Genomic DNA, 19,648 nt, shown 5'->3' with positions numbered 1-19,648 from the left:
CCTTTTCTATTCTTTTTAGTTCCTCTCTACTTCATTCTACAACTTTATCTCTCTTTACACAGCAATGAAGATAAATGTAGAATTGATAAGAGAGTAATTAATGTTTGACTAAATTTTGAAAAGTATAGCTATAAGGGAACACGTTTTTCCAAAAAATTGGATACTTATAAAGTAACATGAAAGCAATAGGTTGGTTTTAGTCACCACTCACCAATTGTTCTTGAACTGTGGTTATTACTCACCTGTCCCAAATAGTGTCTCGTTCTCTTTCTCAAACAATCATATATTAACACGAACATGTGAATAAAATAAAAATTTTAAAAATAAAAAATAATAAAATAGGGCATTCTAATTAGCTTGAAACATAAAGTATGACACATTTAAGATATGTGATCTCCATCCATTTGTAAGGCTTAGTCAATTAACGAATTAACAAGTAATAATTCCTAATAATTTGGGTTCTGTGTTGAAAGGAAGGAGGGATTAAGTTTCAAGTTTCATAGCATAGAAGGCAGACAAGTTTTTTTCCCAACATGATCATGCCATGTTGTTCCTGCTTCCATTGTCATGTTACCAAATTTGTTATTTTTAATTGACCACAACTAACATATGAACCAATTAAAATAATGTTACCCACTTTACTTATAACAACTTTATTTTATTAATTTCCTTTTTTTATTCTAGTAGTCCTATTGAAGTACAAAAAAAATGAAATTTATGAGTAGTAGTGAGGCAAAGAAGGTGTGAGAATGAGAAACAATAATATCAACTGAACCTTGAACCTGTACGGATTACAATGCCTTCTTCTTCTTCTTCTTCTTCTTCTTCTTCTTCTTCTTCTTCTTCTTCTTCTTCTTCTTCTTCTTCTTCTTCTTCTTCTTCTTCTTCTTCTTCTTCTTCTTCTTCTTCTTCTTCTTCTTCTTCTTCTTCTTCTTCTTCTTCTTCTTCTTCTTCTTCTTCTTCTTCTTCTTCTTCTTCTTCTTCTTCTTCTTCTTCTTCTTCTTCTTCTTCTTTTTACTCCTCTTTCTGCATTGCATTAACAAAACCCATTTTGCATTTTTAACTCTCATCATCATCATCATCATTCTTCTTCTTCTCTCTTTGTAAAATGAGTGTTTTGTAGGGTACCATTGTCCTTTCATTTTTTATTATTTTATTCCTAAGTCAACACTTGTTTATTCGTAAATGTTATTTCAAGTTTATATTCCTAAGTTCAAGTTTTGATTTTTTTGAATGTTGATCCACTAATCATGTTGCAATTTACTTATAATTTTGTGGGTTTCGAGGTAGAGTAGATAAATATATATGTATGCACTGTGAATGAGAGTTTTTGTCCCAATGTTGTATAAATTATTTACAATTTATTGCTATAATCATGTAGGATTGTACTTCTGTTATTCTCAATTTTTCATCTTTTTTAATATGCAATTTTGTTGCTCTGATTATGTACTAGTATTTTACTTCTGATATTCTATTTGGTTGACATGTTGCACTTTAATCATATTTTTTTAATGCTTTATAGTTTTGAAAATGTAATTCATTTATGTTAAATGCAGGTTTGTACTACAAAGTTGGTGTTTTTTAAGCATTGGTGAGTAGAAGTTAAGAAAGTTAGAAGCCATGTCACACCTGCTAGAGACAAATGGTGGAGCTGTGAAACAATTTAAGTGGGGTATTAAGAAAGGAGTTGGCATGAATGATAAAAATCTTCAATTCTATGAGTCTTTTGTTTATGAGGGTGTTGAGTATTTTCTCTATGATTGTGTCTACTTTTACCACACTGATCATGTTGAAACTTCTGTTGGTAAGCTTGTCAAGATATATGAGAGACCAAATCATGAAAAGGTGGTCAAAGTCGTCTGGTTTTTTCGTCCTTGCGAAATTCGCAATTTCTTGGGAGATTATCAGCCAAATTGGAATGAGTTACTTTTGGCTTCTGGTGTGGGCACTGGTGTTTCCAATGTCAACAATCTGGTACGTCGGAAATGGTCATTATGCAAGCCTTTTGACATTGGTTGAATGTGCTCATTATGCACTATGACTTGGTTATTATTAATACTCATTAGTAAACATAATAGGGTACTAAAAGTGTTTTTGAGTATTGGGTATTGGACATAAATTCTACAAGTGGTATCACTTGGAGCCGAGGTTCATGAATATGCCAATCAAGAATGTTGTATGTTACTTTAAAGAGGAACCTGGAAGGGGGAAACATGAAAGGAAGCTGGTCCATTTGACTGCATACATGCAAATACTAAATTCCTTTTACAAGTTATGGTCACTGTATTTGATTTGCTTTACTGAATTGTTATCTTATCAACCATGCACTATGTTATTGGAGATATGCATGCTTGCAAACATGCTTTTAGATGTTATATAAGTTATAAAAAATGCAGCGATTAAAGTTTGAATTTCTTCATTTGTAGAGTTTTGGTGCTACCATTTTTGTGAAGAGCTGATGCTTTTATTTGTCATAACGGTGTAGCATATAAAATTTTACATTGGAAAGTGAGTCTTTGTCATTCTGTAAAAGTTGTTGATACTTTCTCCTCCTTTCCAAATTTTGTTTCTAGGGGTCAATTATTGGAAAATGCAATGTTATTTGCACCTCAAAGGACAAGAGAAATCCCGAGCCATCTAAAACAGAGTTAAAGACGGCTGACTTCTTTTTCAACCACGCATTTGATGTTCAAAGGCGTGCCGTAGTTGATAAATTTCCAAATGAAATCGATGGGGTTAAAGGTCAGTTATCCATGTTTAGTATTTATTTACACGCATATCTTCATGAATTATAATTGTGCACACCATGATTAGAATCTATTTGACATCTTGATATGGAGTTGTTATCAACCAGTAGTTGCCATATGTGCATATATTGGTATTACCATATGCATTTGTTCATTGTGTTACTGTTCTGCAGTGGAGCGGTTCTTTAACAGGAAGGAGGATAAAAAAACCACTAGCCCTCCGCATGTTGGGACAAATTTAGGACGTAAAATTGTGATTAAGTGTAGGACTGACCCTTCTCATACATTGCAATGTCAAGTTGAAGATAAAGCTGAAGTAAGAACTTCTGAGAGTGTCTTGCCAAAGAGCTCATTACCTCCTTGTCCACCTAGAAAAAGGAAGATCATAGAAGAGAATTCAACCATTAATCGAAGTAGCGAATCCCCTAAGGAAGAGGAATTTTATGACAATGCACAAAAACTGAATCCGGATAAAAGAATCAAAACATGCAGGGAAATTATTGAGGTGACTGAAAGGCCAGATTCAGTAAGTCTCAAGTCTCGCCCATGACGGTTATCATATTTTAACTTCTATCCTTAAAGAGTAGTCCTATATGGAGTAAATGGATGGATACACTATAAGTTAAGCAATCATTCAGTTTAAGGTTATGGTATCAGTTCTTTTTTCCCCTCGTTTATTTGAATACAATGATAGGAGTCCTTCAAGACTCGTTGAATGTAATAATGTTGCTTCTTGCCTAAACATAAAGGATTCAGGTTTACAACCTGACTTTCAAAGCAAGATAAAAAGATTGAGAATCTTAGTGGTGACAGAAACAAAATTCACAATATGCAACTTGATGATGTCATTTCATGTATAATTCACCGACGGTTCTAATCCCTCTTCCTTTCCATTTTCATCTTTGCAGGAGAGAAGAAAGTGGTTTAAGAAATTGGTGAGTTCTTACTTATATTTATCCAACATATAGACTATAGTTTTTTCCTATTTTGGTAAATGTCCCTAAAATGATATCTTCAAGAACGTTTATGTTGGAGGTCCTTTGCTTCATTGGAAATTCTCAACCTCACACTAGGATCTAAATGAGTTTGTTTTATCCATAATTTCCTGCTCCAGCATCTGAAACTATATACAGTATTTTTAAGTACCTATTTTGTCATTTTGAAATGTATTTCTTTCATTTCTTACGTCAATGATCTTTAGGGGGTGACAATGTCGTTAATCATCTGCGAAGTGCTACCTAATTGTTCCCACATTTTCGTTAATCATCTGCTAAAGCATGAAACTATCAGGCTTTCTTTCTAGTTCAGAATTTCATATTTATCAGCTCAAAGAATTCAAATCAGTTTTCTGTGAAATGTTTCTATAGTTTTGTGGTCACTCTCTTCTTTAAAAAAAATTTATCGGTTGATCTCTCTCATTTTGATCATTTGTTTTCTTATTCATATTATTATCATCACTATCATTCAGTAAAATCTTAAAGGAGTCCTGTTTAACTTGAGTGGCTATTCTACATCCTTGTGACAAGATTGAATGCATACTGAATTATTCACATGACATATTTTTTCTTATGGGAAATAAAGCCAATTGAAAATGTCATATCACAACAATTGCATATAGCTACTTTTAAATGTTAGGAAATGATTGTTACAAGCGATCATACATGTACTAATTGCAACGTTATACTTCTATCATGATGATATAATATGAAGTGATTGTTGTGTTTAACATAATTTTAGCCTTGGGACGAAAGACTACGGAATGCTCGAGACTCGGGCACCCTTGTTTTACTGAGTAATTTGGATCCATCCTACACGTCATTTGAAGTAGAGGTATACATATGATCCAACTTACAACTCCTAATCTTGTATATTCTCGAGTTTGCTTATAACTGTATAATTTATTTGCTTGTTGAACTTTTCAAGATTGATCCCATTATGACTATGAACAACTTTATGGAAATTTCAGCATAAATGGAGACTTATTATTAGCATTTCTAGAATTTTTATAGAATGCCACAACCGAATACCCTTCCTTCAGTTGAAACTGATATAATATATTTGCTGGTTTAGTTTTGGAAGTACCTTAGAACATCTTCAAAATATGCTATATGTTGAGATGATAGTTATTCTTTCCACCTATATGGATTATGAAAGGTCGGGTTTAGAATTTAAATCAATCTGCTGTTTGCGTCAAATGACCTTGCTCCTTAACTTATTTTTCCTCAATTATCGTTCAGGATCTTCTTTGGCATGTTCTCAAAGAAAAGGTTGAGGCAAGGATTATAGAATGGAGTCCGACTTTCAATACAGACTATGGTATTTACAAAATTACCTTTATAACAATGTGCCACTTTTATTGTTGGTCTTATCCCATGTGCGAAGAAAGATACCAAATTCGATAGTGCGTAGTATTCTTTTATTAATTTTTAGCTCATGCATTGATTTTGCAGGGAGAGCATTGGTTATTTTCAAGACAAAAGATGCAGCTGAATCTGCTTTATATGAGTCAAACAGGAGATGCCTTGTTCTTGGAGAAATGAGGTTCTTCATCTATTGCTTTTGTTTATCATGTTGAATTATTATTTTATGATTGATGTTCTTTTCGATGGTGTGGAGGTCACAGATTGAGAGCCTAAAAGTAATAGTTACAAATGATATTTCAATTCAATGATGGTTACGAGTTCAAATCTCTGGAATAGCGATACCGTTAGTGACATTGTTTTGTAAGGAACTTGGATGACATCTAACACTCCCTACTTCCAGGGTTGTCTATGCTGAGAAGGGAATTATAACAGAACCAGAAAAGCAAAGAAAATTCACCGGTCATTTGGTCCTTGACCGATTTCAGAAGCAACAGCGGGATATGGTAGAGCTCACCTAAATTATGGATCTATTTAACCTTTTCTCACCAAGGTCCTCAATTGCAATTGCTAGTGGCTGCAAATGTTGCAATTCTCACAATCTCCACAACTGCATATCGGCAACAATTGCAGCCGTGTTGATCACATTTTTTTTGCGGTATACGCTACATGACTAACCACAACTGCAATTTAGAACCTTGCTCGCCACTAATTATAAAATAATACGATTTTCCATAATGTGATGTTTTCTTTATATAGAAAAATGCAGTATCGACATCACATTGTTCCCAGAAGAACACTATTGAATACTCAATGGCAACCGAATGGCTTCAGCTATATAAAAAGTCTGATGCTTGGTGGAATGCATTATATCAGGTTGTTGCTTTTGCTGCAAAAAATAATTTCTTGTAAATTTTGCAAATGCATGGCAACAATATTCAAAACTAGATAGTTTAACTTGATCTGTTTTCTTTACAGAGACAAATGCAGGAGATTCAAGCTACCAAGAGTAAACTTAAAATGACAGATATTCTTTTATGAAGTGTGATAGTTAAATCATACTAGATGGTACAAAGTTCTTAATCTAACACTTTTTAATACCAATCTAACAATTTTTTGAGAATTTTTGACAGAGAAACATGTTCTAGTCATGTTTCAACAGGTAGAAGGAAAATTGAAATGCATGGGTTCACCCCACGTTTCAATTTTTTTAGGGGTCTAACCATATGGTTTCAAATCAATTGTTTCCACTGTGAACAACATTAGTGTAAATGCATGCCACATTGAAGCAGTGTAAATTTGCAACATGGGTCTTCTCTTCTGGATTGATTTTGAATGGCTTAGCTTTTATTTACACGATGATGGATCAATTTACACCCAAATTAAATTACACTAGTTACATTTAATTTCATTCATTATTATCTCTCATCACCTCTTTCACTCACTGTATGGTCCTTCTTCTATTTACATTATCTATGCACTATGAACTATCATTGATGTATTTCAATTAATCGTATCATGTTTTTTTCTAAGTTTCTTTGCGGCTTGTTTGACTAATCTCAATTAATGCAGATATTAATGGGATGAATCACATTAATTGATATCTACATTATATAAAGTATATTTTGATATAAATTCATTTAATTGAGTGAAATTATTTCAATCACTTCTCATACTCAATGGTGTAGATCAATGTATATTATCAAAATGTCCTTAAATTAAAGTATACGTTAGAGAAGCTCAATATCCTCTCACTTTAAATATACATTTTTCTCCTCAATGCAATGTTACTTTCCTTATCAATAGTGATTCTGATAATAGAGTTAAGACAAGTAGCACAAAAAATAAAAGAAATAATAATATGATAAGACATTTTTATCCTTTTATATATATGTACAATATAATAATAGTTTTATTATTGAAAATAAATGTAAAATTAAATAGTTGTCTTCTCCGTTAATGGAGAAAATCTTGTTCTTGATAATATGGTCCCCGACTCCTAGGGCTCTCCCATTAGGGTAGACATCTGCTGTCCAAAATAATATACCACTCCATGTGCCGCTGCTTGTGATTGATTAAAAAAATAATTAATTATTAAAATTTTAATTTAAATACATTTTTCAAACAATAATAATCAATGACACATTGAGTGACACACATTATGAAAGAATAGATATGCTCCCATCATGAGTTGTCCAAAACAGGTAGAGCCTCGGCACCATGAAAGTTGAAACAGTTGTAATCCAAGTGGAAATAACTTATATGGTCGAAAATTAAGAACTTTCAACTTGTGGTATTATTTTTTCTTGATAAAAATGCTGCCACCGTTTAACATAGAACTTAACAAACCATCCTTTTCCTCGCCAAAGAATAAATACATCTCAATCACTCATTTCCCATAATCTTATGTCATTTAATATACATTCCACGACCCTTGGCCATTAATTCTTGATGGATCAATAAATATCATTTATTACATTAATAGTTGAATAGTTAAATCAAATGACGAATCAAAATATATGATACATATTACTATGTCCATGAATAAGGATGTTCAATTAACCACAAAGTGTGATATCCAATGGCATACTATGATAATCTACTTTTCTATTTCCATTAATTTATGTGATGATGTTGCTTCCTAGAAATCAATGGAAGTAAGAACAAAATGTACCTATCTACCACAAACTTCATGGGTTACATTAAACTTGTCTCTTATTCTAGCGTACCATACATTTTTTCACAACCAATGACAGCTATTCAAAATCAAGAGGTGGTCCGTGTTGGAAATTTCAATTCAAAATTATTTTCATTTAAGTGTCCATTATTCTTTAATTTCTAAGGGTTGTTTTTCAGTTCCAACAAAAAGAGTCTAAGTTATATCAATGGGCGTTGGTTCAAATAGTACATACTTGATTCTTTTAAGCAAGGTCGTGAGTTCGAGTCTTGTAGATGGAAAAAATGTCCGCTGGAAAAGTTAACCTCACATATTTGTGGATGTTCCCAGCTCGGACAAAATTACATCCAGTGTGAGAATACACGTGGGAAACAAAAAAAGAGTCGAGTTATTGGAATATTCTTGTTCAATTTGTGTGGTTTGAAGATACTATAATATTTGGACATTAGAAAAGTGATAAAGGTGGCAAACCCATCAACAAAGACGTTTATTTTCTAACAAGTGAATAGTATGTCACCTTTTCGAGAAGTCCAACTCTCTAAGTTTGATTGGTAAATAGGGTTTTACGTCATCTTTAAACCATATCACCCAACAAAACTTGTTAAGTTAACTTCCCCTATTTTGTTTTTTGGTTTCTAACCGGAACTTATTTTTCGTCTCATAATTTATATTACTTTATGTACTATAAGTTATGATTAATTAGAAAAATATTTAATAATTAAATTTTAATTTAAATATATTTTTTTCAATCAATCACTAATTTCATTGCTCGAAAATCCTTTCCTCCAAAATCGTTTGTCTCATTATTCAGCTATCTTAGATAAAATTAACTAAGAAAGTAGCCGAAAGTTGAATAGTCACGACCTAAAATTAAACTATTTATTGGCTCGATAAAATTAGCTAATCATGTAAAAGATGCAAGAAGATAGATATGTGGACATATAAATAAGAGGAGAACAACGGAAGTTTGGTTCAAATGGTACATGCTTGATTCTCCTTAAATAAGATATCGGGTTCAAGTCCTGTTGATGAAAAAAATATCTACTGGGAGAGTTATCCCCACTAACTTATGGATGTTTCCGGCTCGGACATGATTGTCTCCGATGCAATGATACCTGTGGGAAACCAAAGAAAATAATAAGATGAGAAATTCACTTATTCCAAAAGTAAGTTTTTCAACTTAATTCTCTATTAATTCTATTATAATAATTAATAGTTTATAATATGTGTAATAACTAATAATATATAAATATATAAATATATGAATCACTTTCCTTGTTTGGTACTTATTGGTGCAATTTAAACTTGTTACTTCTAAAGTATATGTCCCCTACCTCATAAGCTATATAGTACTTTAATTAGCTTATCAAATAGAGGTTTTACGCCAACATTTTTTGAAAAGAAAACAAAAATTCTGTTTTTTTCAACTTTGTTGAGAGTCTTATATGTTAATCAACTAAATTATTTGAATAAAAATAAGGTAGTAGTCTTAATTGGCAAGGATGGCTTTTTAAAATATATATAACTTATTATTTGATAATCTATATCAATAAGAAATCTTATAACTTATAAGTTAGAATTTTTTAAGTCTGACACTTATAAGTGAGTTTGATAATCTAATTTCATTAAATACTTCTCATTCAATAAGTTAATTTGTCAATCATAAACTTTAAGATCTTAGTTTTCACCTTTTGATTAGCTAATTTTGTCAAATAAAAACTTAACCAAAAAATGTAATTTATTTTTTGTCAAATAAATTATTTAACCAACTTCTAAGCAGGCTTGGTATTTCCCAAACACTAACTATACAATTGATAAGGAAAACAATGAGAGAACATCTCATACGCACTTGAGTGTATCTAATTATAATTTATTTTAGTTTCTCACATGTATCCTCGCATTGGAGGCAATCCTGTCTGAACTGGGAATATTCACAGGTATGTGGGCTAACTCTCCCAACGGGCATTTTTTCATCTACAAGACTTGAACCTGAATTCTTACTTAAGGAGAATCAAACATGTATCGCTTGAACCAATGCTAGTTGGTTATCTAATTATAATTCGTCAAACATGGGTGCCTTTTGTCATCAGATAAATCCCAAAAAATGCTATTCATAAGATAGGGTCTCCTATAAAAGGCTTTTTAGTTACGCGTTTCCATGTTACCATAAACAATTATGGAAATTGGTTATATTTTGTGGGTACTAGGTAGGTTGATTCATTGTTTTTAAGGAGTCAAATTACTATGAAGTACTCTCAAATAACAAAGAAAATAAAATTTAATAACATTTTTATTTATGGTAAGATTTCACTTTTATTCTTAAAATTAAAATTTAAAATAAAATTATCCCTTTACTATCTATAGGAGTCCTACACATTTTAAAGTGAGTTGACTCATAGTTGCTTACACACATGAGGCATTTTCTTTTTTCTTTTTTGGGTAAGCACATGATGCATCTTTAATTCTTTGTTGGGTATTGGTTCGCTTTATGTGCTAGTTAAAATTTTCTCTTTGGTAATTTTTATGATATTACATCAATATTATATTTTAAGAGTAATGATCAATGAAAGAAGTAATAACGTACTATAAATTAATTAAACTACTGCTTTAAAGGTTATTTTATTTTTTATACAATATGAATATATTTAATCGTCTCTCAAGGTTATTCATTATTATACTATCTATCTTATTATGTCATTATCTTAACCATTAAACGAGTCCTAAGAGCATGTAGTCCAAACTCACAATAATAATTAATAATTGTAGTCACAGTATTGATTAGAATATAGCGCATATAAAATAATATGAAGTGTTTGATCAATTTTCATTTTACTCACCTATCCAAAAACCACTTTCCCAAATAATCATTTTGTAAGAAAATTTCTAACTTTAACATAATCACTTATAAAGTGAATCATTATAAAGTGATATATGTGGTGTTGGTCTCTAGAATATTTTATTTATTGAGTGGAAGAGCTATGTTTCGAGGCCATAAGTCACTTTTAAATTGTATGAAAATTAAGAGTGGTCATCAATGGTCCATGTTGAACATACCTTTATATCATTTTTTTAATTTGGACTATATTCTTTTTAAGAAAGTAAACAAGAACAAACCAAATAGAACCAATTGTATTTTCGTAAACCCTAACAACCAATTCTATTTTGATCAATGTGCACGTGATCATATTTCATCTAAAAGATCATCCTAAATTTTACATTAAATTAAAAAAAAGGATCATTTCAATATTTTACCAAAAAAAGAAAATGTTTTATTATTAACTTTAATATATAATATATATATTGTCAGTGTAAAGTTTTTTATACTCACAATATATCATTTATCATTGACTTGTATTACTTTTATTTGAGAGTCAATGATGATTAACATATAAATGGTGGATTATATATCAACAATGTAAAAAAATTACATTATCAGTATATACATATTAAATCCTTTAATACTTATCCAATAAAGATATGAAAAATGATTGTCATGTTTTCACTTTATTTTTAATGACAAAAATGTAATATTATTATAATTAAAAGGATAAATATGTCATTGAAAATTGTATTTTGATTTGTTTTTTGAAGTATTTATCTCTCTCTTAATAGATTCTAACTCTAAAAACATATATATCCCTGATGGAGTGAAAATAACAATCTATCAAGAACACTATAGAAATAATCTAGTCCTAGAAAGAATATAAACCAAGAAGATAATAAATGAGTAAATTTCTCATTTTCATTCCTTTATTTATGGATGAATAAGATAATATTTAAAGAAGATAAACAAATCCTAATATGATAATGACTATACAAGTATTATCGTCTAACACGATAAGAACATTCTATAAATATTAAATACAAATTATTTGTATAAATCTAAATAACTAACTATATTATCCTATTCTATCCTATTTCTAATAAATCTCATAACAAATATAATAATATTAATATACATCCTATCATTCCACAATTGCTAAGAGTTTAAAATGAAAGTAGTCAATAATAAATTAGATGAAATCATAATATTGAAAATTCAAAAACCAGTTACCGAGAACCACGTTTGTGTGATAAATTGGCTCTTGAAGGAAAACCTGGTCATGTTGTTGCAGCAGGATGTCTTAGGCTCTTAGCTTTCTATTTGCAAGCCACCCAAAAATACAATTATTAATACATTAAACTTACTTAAGTTTTCATTTAACATTCAAAATTTAAACATTTATCATTTCCATTTAATGCATCCATTATTCATTCCTTTTAAGTTTTGTCTAATAAAAGATTTCTAAAGATATAATTATGATTTTAGCTAACATTTTTTATATAATAAATTCTACTACTTAGAAAGAGAAACAAAATTTTAAGGGAAGAAACTAAGAAATGATTGGATATACCGTTATACCAACTTTTAATGTTTTTTATATAATCAATAATATCCTCTCAATCAGTAAAGATCGATTTCGAGATATATGACTGTCTCATCCGGTAAATATTGCTTTCACAAAATTCTTAATCTTTTAGAATTCTAAAGATTTGATTCCTTTATACATGAGTGATAATTATTAGCAGGGAGTGTTGTTATATCAAAAAAAGATATGGCGTGGTTTTAAAATTTGACCTAGCGTGCTTATGACACTTAACACCACAGTAATTCTGGTTTTTAAACATGAAATCTAGTCACATGCTCACGATAATTACGCGTTACACGTATCAAAGTTGAATTTGATTTCCTTTTTCTGGTAACAAATATTGATCTTGATTTCCTGGTTTTACAAATTAACATTTTATAATAATAACAAATTATCTTACTTGTGCATGTAACAGCTGTTGATGAATCCAAAGCATATATCATCAATGAATGAAGGTGAGTGAAGAAAATTCATCCTCACATCATTTTCACATTACTTTCATATATACTTCACTATCATTCTCACACTCCAAACCCTTTTAAGGATTCAATTCCACACTTTTTTAGCAAGTTTCCCAGGTCGAGTAAAAGCCTCATATTCATTTCAATTGCATTCAAACTGAGTTTTTTCCTTCATCAATATTTTTTATTATTTGTTTTCATTTTTCCAGAAGAATCAGACAAATTCCTCGTACAAACATAGTTAAAAAAACCCATTAATCTACCAACAATATTGTACCATGTTATACACTTTTGTGTAGCATTGGTGGAAGCAGTGTCATGAAAAAGTGGGACCACTTATTAGGATTCTCTGGGTCTTTCAAATAAGTGGATATTGCCCTACAATTTGTCTACAAATACAAAACTTACTAAGTGTTCATAACAAGTTTTTTGGTATTCAGTATTCTACTTCTTCAACATCATCATCATCAACATTCATCACCTGTGTAATTCTACCTTCTTTCTTTTATCTTCTGTATATGTTTTTATGTTACAAAATCTTATCACCAATAACCACATCATGTAAAACCTTTATTTTATCATGTTAGGCTTCATAAATATTGGACAAATTAAGAATATTATTTATATTAATTAGTTTCTAAACCTAGATATATAACATGCATGGTAGTATTATAATATAAACCCTTTTGGTATTGAAATGTGAATCGAAGGGGTAGTGGATTTATTGGTTTTCTAGGGTCTGACACTTCATTGCATGTACGTGGAAAATATGAGTTCAGTTTGTTGTGTACTTGTGTCACACGAACTCTGATTTTCTCGTTTTCATAATCATGGTGTGACATTATGAGCACATGTTTTTGCGCTATGCATTTGTTGCTGAACAAACAGAAATTTGCTAGAAAACAAAAAACAAACTTGAATTTATATTTTTTGGTACATAAAAACAAACTTGTAATTGAAAACTGAAACTGAAACCATATATTTTGTTTTGAAACATAAGTGGTTGGTGAAAAGAAATCATAGCCAAAACGAAAGACAAAAGCTTATATATTAATTTGTGACGTTTTCTAAGCAGAAATGGAGAGCTTAAAAACACCTTTGAAGGGTGTTGTGAATGATATTAGAGGAAGAGCAGTGCATTATAAAGAAGATTGGACTTCAGCTTTCTTTTCAGGAATTGGGTAATTAAATTACTTATCTAAAGATCATGAAGCAACTTCTTTGAAAAATTGAAACTCTAATGTAATAATCAATTGCTTTTTAATTACAGGATATTAGCACCAACTACATATATTTTCTTTGCTTCTGCTCTTCCTGTTATTGCCTTTGGTGCTCAGCTGAGTAGAGAGACAGGTTCTTCATCTTTTTCCATTGCATGTCTTAGCTTATAACTTTTAAATGTTTTATAGCAAAAAGTGATCATTTTTAGAGCAAATATGCAAGTTAGTTGTCAAAATAATTTCTAATAGAGACTAATATTATTTCTAATACATTTGAGATTCTTGAGGACCAAATTCGAATTTTTCATGATTTTTCATTTCTCAACCAGGGACACATTTTTCTCATGAAAAATTTGGATATTTACTCATTTTTTTATATATTTTTTCTATGAGATTGAAAGATTTCTAGTTTGTATGTAGATGGAAGCTTGAGCACAGTAGAAACACTAGCTTCTACAGCCATATGTGGAATCATACACTCAATTCTTGGTGGTCAACCTCTCCTAATAGTAGGAGTTGCAGAACCCACCATAATTATGTATACCTATCTCTACAACTTTGCTAAAGATAAAGATGGTTTAGGAAGAGAACTTTTTTTGGCATGGGCAGGATGGTAAGAACATTTACTTTAATATAACCTTATGTTAAATTTTTAACCAAAGTCTAATATTGATATTATTAATTTCTCAGGGTTTGTGTATGGACTGCTCTGTTGCTGTTTCTTCTATCAATATTTAATGTTGGAAATATCATCAATAGATTTACAAGGATTGCTGGTGAGCTTTTTGGCATGTTGATTACAGTCTTGTTCATCCAACAGGCTATCAAGGTGAGTTTGCGGATTATGATTTTCGACATCGAATGGAAAATAATTTCGCATAACACATGGAAAATGGAGTTAAGTTGATGCAAGTGTTTTGAATTGCAGGGGATGGTAAGTGAGTTTAAAGTTCCTAAAGAGGAAGACACAACATTGGAAAAGTATCAGTTTCATTGGTTGTATGCAAATGGATTGTTAGGTATTATATTCACCTTCGGCCTTCTTTATACCGCATTAAGAAGCCGAAGAGCAAGGTCATGGTTATATGTGACAGGTTTGTCAAGTGAATTCCGAATGAATTGAGTATATATTACCAAGGCTAGCATGTAGAATTTGACAACTATGTTTATTGAGCAGGGTGGTTCAGAAGTTTCATTGCAGACTATGGGGTACCTTTAATGGTAGTGGTGTGGACATTACTATCATTCGCTACTTCGAGTAAAGTGCCTTCTGGAGTTCCAAGAAGGCTCATTGCTCCTCTAGCTTGGGAATCGACGTCTCTACGCCATTGGACTGTAATCAAAGTAATGCATACTGCATAGTGACACAAATTCTTTCTTTTGTAGTTTTGGAAGTTACTGATATAACATTTGCTGCAGGATATGGTGAAGGTTTCTCCAGCATATATTTTTGCTGCCTTTATTCCTGCGGTTATGGTAGCCGGGCTTTACTTCTTTGACCATAGCGTTGCTTCGCAGATGGCGCAGCAGAAGGAATTCAATCTAAAGAAACCTTCTGCATATCACTATGACATTTTGTTGCTAGGATTCATGGTATGTTTCATATTAAGTTGTTTAATTCTCATTCATCTTAGTTTAGCATAGTAACTAATGCTTTGCTTTGGGTTAAAAAAAATCATCAGACTTTGCTTTGTGGACTAATTGGCTTACCACCTTCAAATGGAGTTCTGCCTCAATCCCCGATGCACACCAAGAGCCTGGCTGTTCTTAAGAAACAGGTAGGAGAATTAGTATCGGAATTTGTCATAAGTATTATGATTAGATTTGATATTTGATATGACGAGATTTGAATGACAGTTGATCTCGCGAAGAATGGTTAAAAGTGCCAAGGAAAGCATAAAGCGAAATGCTAGCAATTCTGAGATTTACGGCAATATGCAAGCAGTGTTCATAGAAATGGATAGCAGCACTGATGTAAGAACAAGTCTTTGATCAGTAAAACCAATTCATGAATAGCTAAGATCCTTATTGGTTTCGGATATGATTGTTTTTCAGAGTAACTCAGTTGTCAAAGAGCTAGAGAATTTGAAGGAGGTTATCCTAAATGCTGAAGAAAAAGGAGACAACAATAAGAGTACATTTGATCCCGAGAAACACATTGATGCACATCTTCCAGTGAGGGTAAATGAGCAAAGAGTGAGCAATCTATTACAGTCACTCCTTGTAGGAGCATCAGTATTTGCTATGCCTGCCATAAAAAAGATACCGACTTCCGTTCTGTGGGGATACTTTGCTTACATGGCCATAGATAGTCTTCCGGGGAATCAATTCTGGGAAAGGATACTACTTCTCCTTGTAGCACCTAGTAGGTGGTACAAGTAAGTGAAATTTACTCTAATTTTCATCATTTTCACAAAATCATGAAAATAATTTCATCAAATTTTGGCAGGTTGTTGGAAGGGGATCATGCTTCCTTTGTTGAGTTGGTTCCATTCAAGTATATAGTCACATTCACTCTCTTCCAATGTGTATATTTCTTGATTTGTTTCGGAATAACATGGATTCCTATAGCTGGAATATTGTTCCCTTTGCCATTCTTTTTGCTTATCACATTGAGGCAACATATTCTACCCAAGTTTTTCAAACCTCACCATCTAAGGGAATTGGATGCAGCAGAATATGAAGAAATAGTTGGTGCTCCAAGATTGAGTTTGAGTCTATCTTTCAGGGTATGTCATACTTCATTTTTATCAATACTTGGTTCTCTTTTATTACAATAGTTAGTATGATTAGAGTGTAGTTAGTTTTGGTTATTTTTTTCTAACATTTTTCAACAAAGAAATTCAGGATATTCTTTAATACATTTTCACAAAGTTATTTCAGGATGTAGAATCAGCTGGTGTTGGATCAAGAGAAATGGGCAATGGTGAAATATTGGATGAGTTAACTACTAATAGAGGAGAGTTTAAAGTCAGAACTGTTAGCTTTAGTGAGGAAAGAAAGAACCAGGTAACCATAATTCAATGATTTTGATGAACCTTAATACTTGTTACTTGTGTTCTTTCTCTCACAAAAATATTAATATGACCTATGCAGGTTTATCCACATGAAAATGGTAGGTGAAAATGAAATGGATCCATACTCACAGAATATTAGGGGAAGCATACATATATATATATATATATATATATGACATTATGAGTGCTTCCATAGATATAGATAATGGCCTAAGTTTATTTTGAAGCTGCTGAAATTAAGTGGCTTGGCTTGTAATGCTGTGTGGACTTAAGATGTAAAATTAGTAAATGAATAGTGAAAAGAATAAACTCTAATTAGCATTCAACCTTCAATTGGATTTTCCTCTACTTAATTGTATTGATTTATTGCAATATGGATTTAGGAGTCATTATTTTTTGTGATTCAAAAAATAATGATTGAGATTTTCACAAACTATATAATTTATTACAAATGTATATATGTTATGCCCGATTTTCGATTACGAGACTATATACACTTTGTCATAATCTCAATAGTTAATCTTCGGTTAGATGCGCACTTTATTATCCTCTCACAAGGGAGCCAAATATACAACTATATTAAAATATGTTTAGAGATTACATTATTCAATAACATCTTCATGATAATTTTTTCCACTAATGTCTAACTAGTGAAAAACTAATATATTTCAAGACATAGAAATTATTGAAATGGGTTTCACACCTATCAATAAAATATATTTTTATACACAATATAAATCAAATTTGTGACAACCAATTTAAGAAATTGAATGGATAAATATGGTCTCCGATCTAATGTTGTAAACTATAAAAGCACATGCAATAACGTGATTTTGTTGCCTCTTATTTGTACATGAAAGCCACTATTCTCAAATCTGGCACTAAGTCAGAGTCATATTATTGATATCAAATTTAATTTTACCCATTCCATATATTGTATAGAATTATTAATGCTGACTATAAACCGCCCCAAGCAAAGAAATAAAGAATTGGTACTAAAATGTAGACAAGATGAAGGCACATTCAAATCAAAATCACTTACATGCACATGGGTTGCCTTGTTCGGATCTCATGGATTATTTTTTTATTAGAACTACTGGAATTCTTATACATATAATTTCCAGATTATATTTCAAATAATTCAGGGGTGATATCCTCCTTTTGTTTTAGAGATCGGGGACCAAAATTAAACAGCACAATGATGCAACCCATTTTTCGTTCTTAAATGTGTCTTATTATTTACACATTCCAACAACTTACGTCAAAATCATCTCCAATGGTACCGTTCTTAAATGGACCTTATAAACCTACCTCATATTTATCTTCTTCTTCACTTTTACTTTATTTTATTTAATATTGATTTCTTCTCTCTTCTACATTTTTTTTTTCATTTTTAATGTTGCTTAACTAAATGACTATAAACTTAGTTTAGTTTGGAAACATATAACTCATCTCTAGTATTTTCTTCTAAGTTTTCATTTATTTAATTCTAAAAGAAATAAAATATGAATCTTTAAATATTTTTGAGTGTCATATATTAGGATCTGGATTTAGTACTAAACACTCTAATACTTAAGAAGAGCCAACCCCAGAAACATAATCCTTTGGAGATCTCCGCTAGACTAAGATGAAATGTTATTATGAAATATGATAAACAACTAATCTGAATCATTGAATGATTAAAATTAACTATAAATAATTTATTATTTTGAATGAGAATTGTAATCACTACAATCATTTCTGAAAATCACTTCAACAAAGTTTTAAGAAAATTATTTTTTGGAGACATGTACACGCTTGTCAAAAGACAAAAATAGTCTGTAACAAACGATAAATTTTATGTGCTGAGTATTATGCTTAATTTATTTTAAAATGAAATGATATAATTAAATAATATAATGCAATCAGATTCATAACATGTAGGTGTTTCTTGTGACCGACAATGTATGCTGTGGATTGGAAATGCATGTGGATCTTAATGGTTTTGTCTCATATTCACCATATAAAATCATCGTCTCAAATTTGAAGCAACTAAAAATGACACTTTTTTTTTCCTTAAATCTTTATAGATAACACGTGTCCGTCTATAATATATTTGCTCTGATCAATAAATCCCTTTCTTTCCATAATGGAAATGTTGTTCTTCAAACATTTTCTTCAATTTTAGGATGATATAAAATATGATGTTAAGATTTTGGTAACTAAATTATGAGTTATATATCATTCAAAAATTGACTTAGAGAATGATCACTAGAGGATTCATGTGATTTAGACATACAAAAAATTAAACTTTCACATAATAATATACACACAAAAATATATGTATGTCTAGCTATTTCATTTTTGAATAGGTGTATGCATTCTGAATTTGCAAAACACTTATTCTAATGAGAAATAGGTGCTTAAGATAATTAGAAAAACAAAGTTTGATATCAATTAATCGCATTACTATTTAACAAATAACAGATGAGTTTATCAATAAGGTGTTGGTTTAATAATATAAAACTCACCAAATTCTCAAAATTAAGGGTTCAATTCCTAGAAGTGATACCAGATAAACTTTATTGTAAAATATAAAATGAAGTGATTTTTAACAAGGTTGCTTGCAATATTAAATGTCTTTAGGACAAAGCTATTTTTTGGCGGAAAATGGAATCTTGATGTGAAAAGGAATTGGATAGGATAGTTCCAGTGGCATGGGTGTAGTTTTATGTGAAATTCAATGGTCTTTTCATGAAATTATGAAATAAAAGGAAG

The 19,648-nt window shown here is 30.9% G+C and overlaps 2 protein-coding genes across 4 annotated transcripts; both read left to right on the top strand.

Moving 5' to 3' along the window:
* LOC109358621 (protein ANTI-SILENCING 1-like) lies at positions 713 to 6,436 on the top strand. Its single transcript, XM_019602955.1, has 11 exons — positions 713 to 784; positions 1,557 to 1,974; positions 2,574 to 2,742; positions 2,921 to 3,273; positions 3,656 to 3,682; positions 4,485 to 4,577; positions 4,985 to 5,063; positions 5,198 to 5,288; positions 5,511 to 5,613; positions 5,867 to 5,983; positions 6,086 to 6,436. The coding sequence occupies exons 2-11, from the start codon at positions 1,621 to 1,623 to the stop codon at positions 6,146 to 6,148; spliced, it is 1,449 nt and encodes a 482-aa protein (XP_019458500.1). The 5' UTR covers positions 713 to 784; positions 1,557 to 1,620; the 3' UTR covers positions 6,149 to 6,436.
* LOC109357751 (boron transporter 4-like) lies at positions 12,926 to 17,073 on the top strand. 3 transcript variants are annotated; one of them, XM_019601789.1, is made up of 14 exons: positions 12,926 to 13,020; positions 13,730 to 13,835; positions 13,925 to 14,007; positions 14,295 to 14,487; positions 14,565 to 14,703; positions 14,803 to 14,968; positions 15,052 to 15,218; positions 15,294 to 15,467; positions 15,557 to 15,652; positions 15,732 to 15,848; positions 15,930 to 16,252; positions 16,324 to 16,603; positions 16,758 to 16,883; positions 16,971 to 17,073. In XM_019601789.1, exons 2-14 carry the CDS (start codon positions 13,732 to 13,734, stop codon positions 16,995 to 16,997), a joined length of 1,995 nt encoding a protein of 664 aa, XP_019457334.1. In that variant the 5' UTR covers positions 12,926 to 13,020; positions 13,730 to 13,731; the 3' UTR covers positions 16,998 to 17,073. The 3 variants fall into 3 exon arrangements, with proteins under 3 accessions (XP_019457334.1, XP_019457333.1, XP_019457332.1); XM_019601788.1 differs by having other exon boundaries at positions 12,980 to 13,086; XM_019601787.1 differs by lacking the exon at positions 12,926 to 13,020 and adding an exon at positions 13,043 to 13,137.

The sequence above is a fragment of the Lupinus angustifolius genome, chromosome LG10 (assembly GCF_001865875.1).
Source record: "Lupinus angustifolius cultivar Tanjil chromosome LG10, LupAngTanjil_v1.0, whole genome shotgun sequence".
NCBI lineage: Eukaryota > Viridiplantae > Streptophyta > Magnoliopsida > Fabales > Fabaceae > Lupinus > Lupinus angustifolius.
The sequence above is the reverse complement of the archived record's forward strand: the minus strand, read 5'-3'. Positions and strand labels throughout refer to the sequence as shown.

Bases quoted from the DNA above. Each gene is read 5' to 3' on its own strand.
- LOC109357751 (XM_019601789.1), top strand. From the start codon at position 13,732: ATGGAGAGCTTAAAAACACCTTTGAAGGGTGTTGTGAATGATATTAGA. The intron at 15,468-15,556 runs GTATGTTTCATA...AAAAATCATCAG, and splicing joins TTTTGTTGCTAGGATTCATG to ACTTTGCTTTGTGGACTAAT. The intron at 16,253-16,323 runs GTAAGTGAAATT...AAATTTTGGCAG, and splicing joins GCACCTAGTAGGTGGTACAA to GTTGTTGGAAGGGGATCATG.
- LOC109358621 (XM_019602955.1), top strand. From the start codon at position 1,621: ATGTCACACCTGCTAGAGACAAATGGTGGAGCTGTGAAACAATTTAAG. The intron at 3,274-3,655 runs GTAAGTCTCAAG...TCATCTTTGCAG, and splicing joins TGACTGAAAGGCCAGATTCA to GAGAGAAGAAAGTGGTTTAA. The intron at 4,578-4,984 runs GTATACATATGA...ATTATCGTTCAG, and splicing joins ACACGTCATTTGAAGTAGAG to GATCTTCTTTGGCATGTTCT.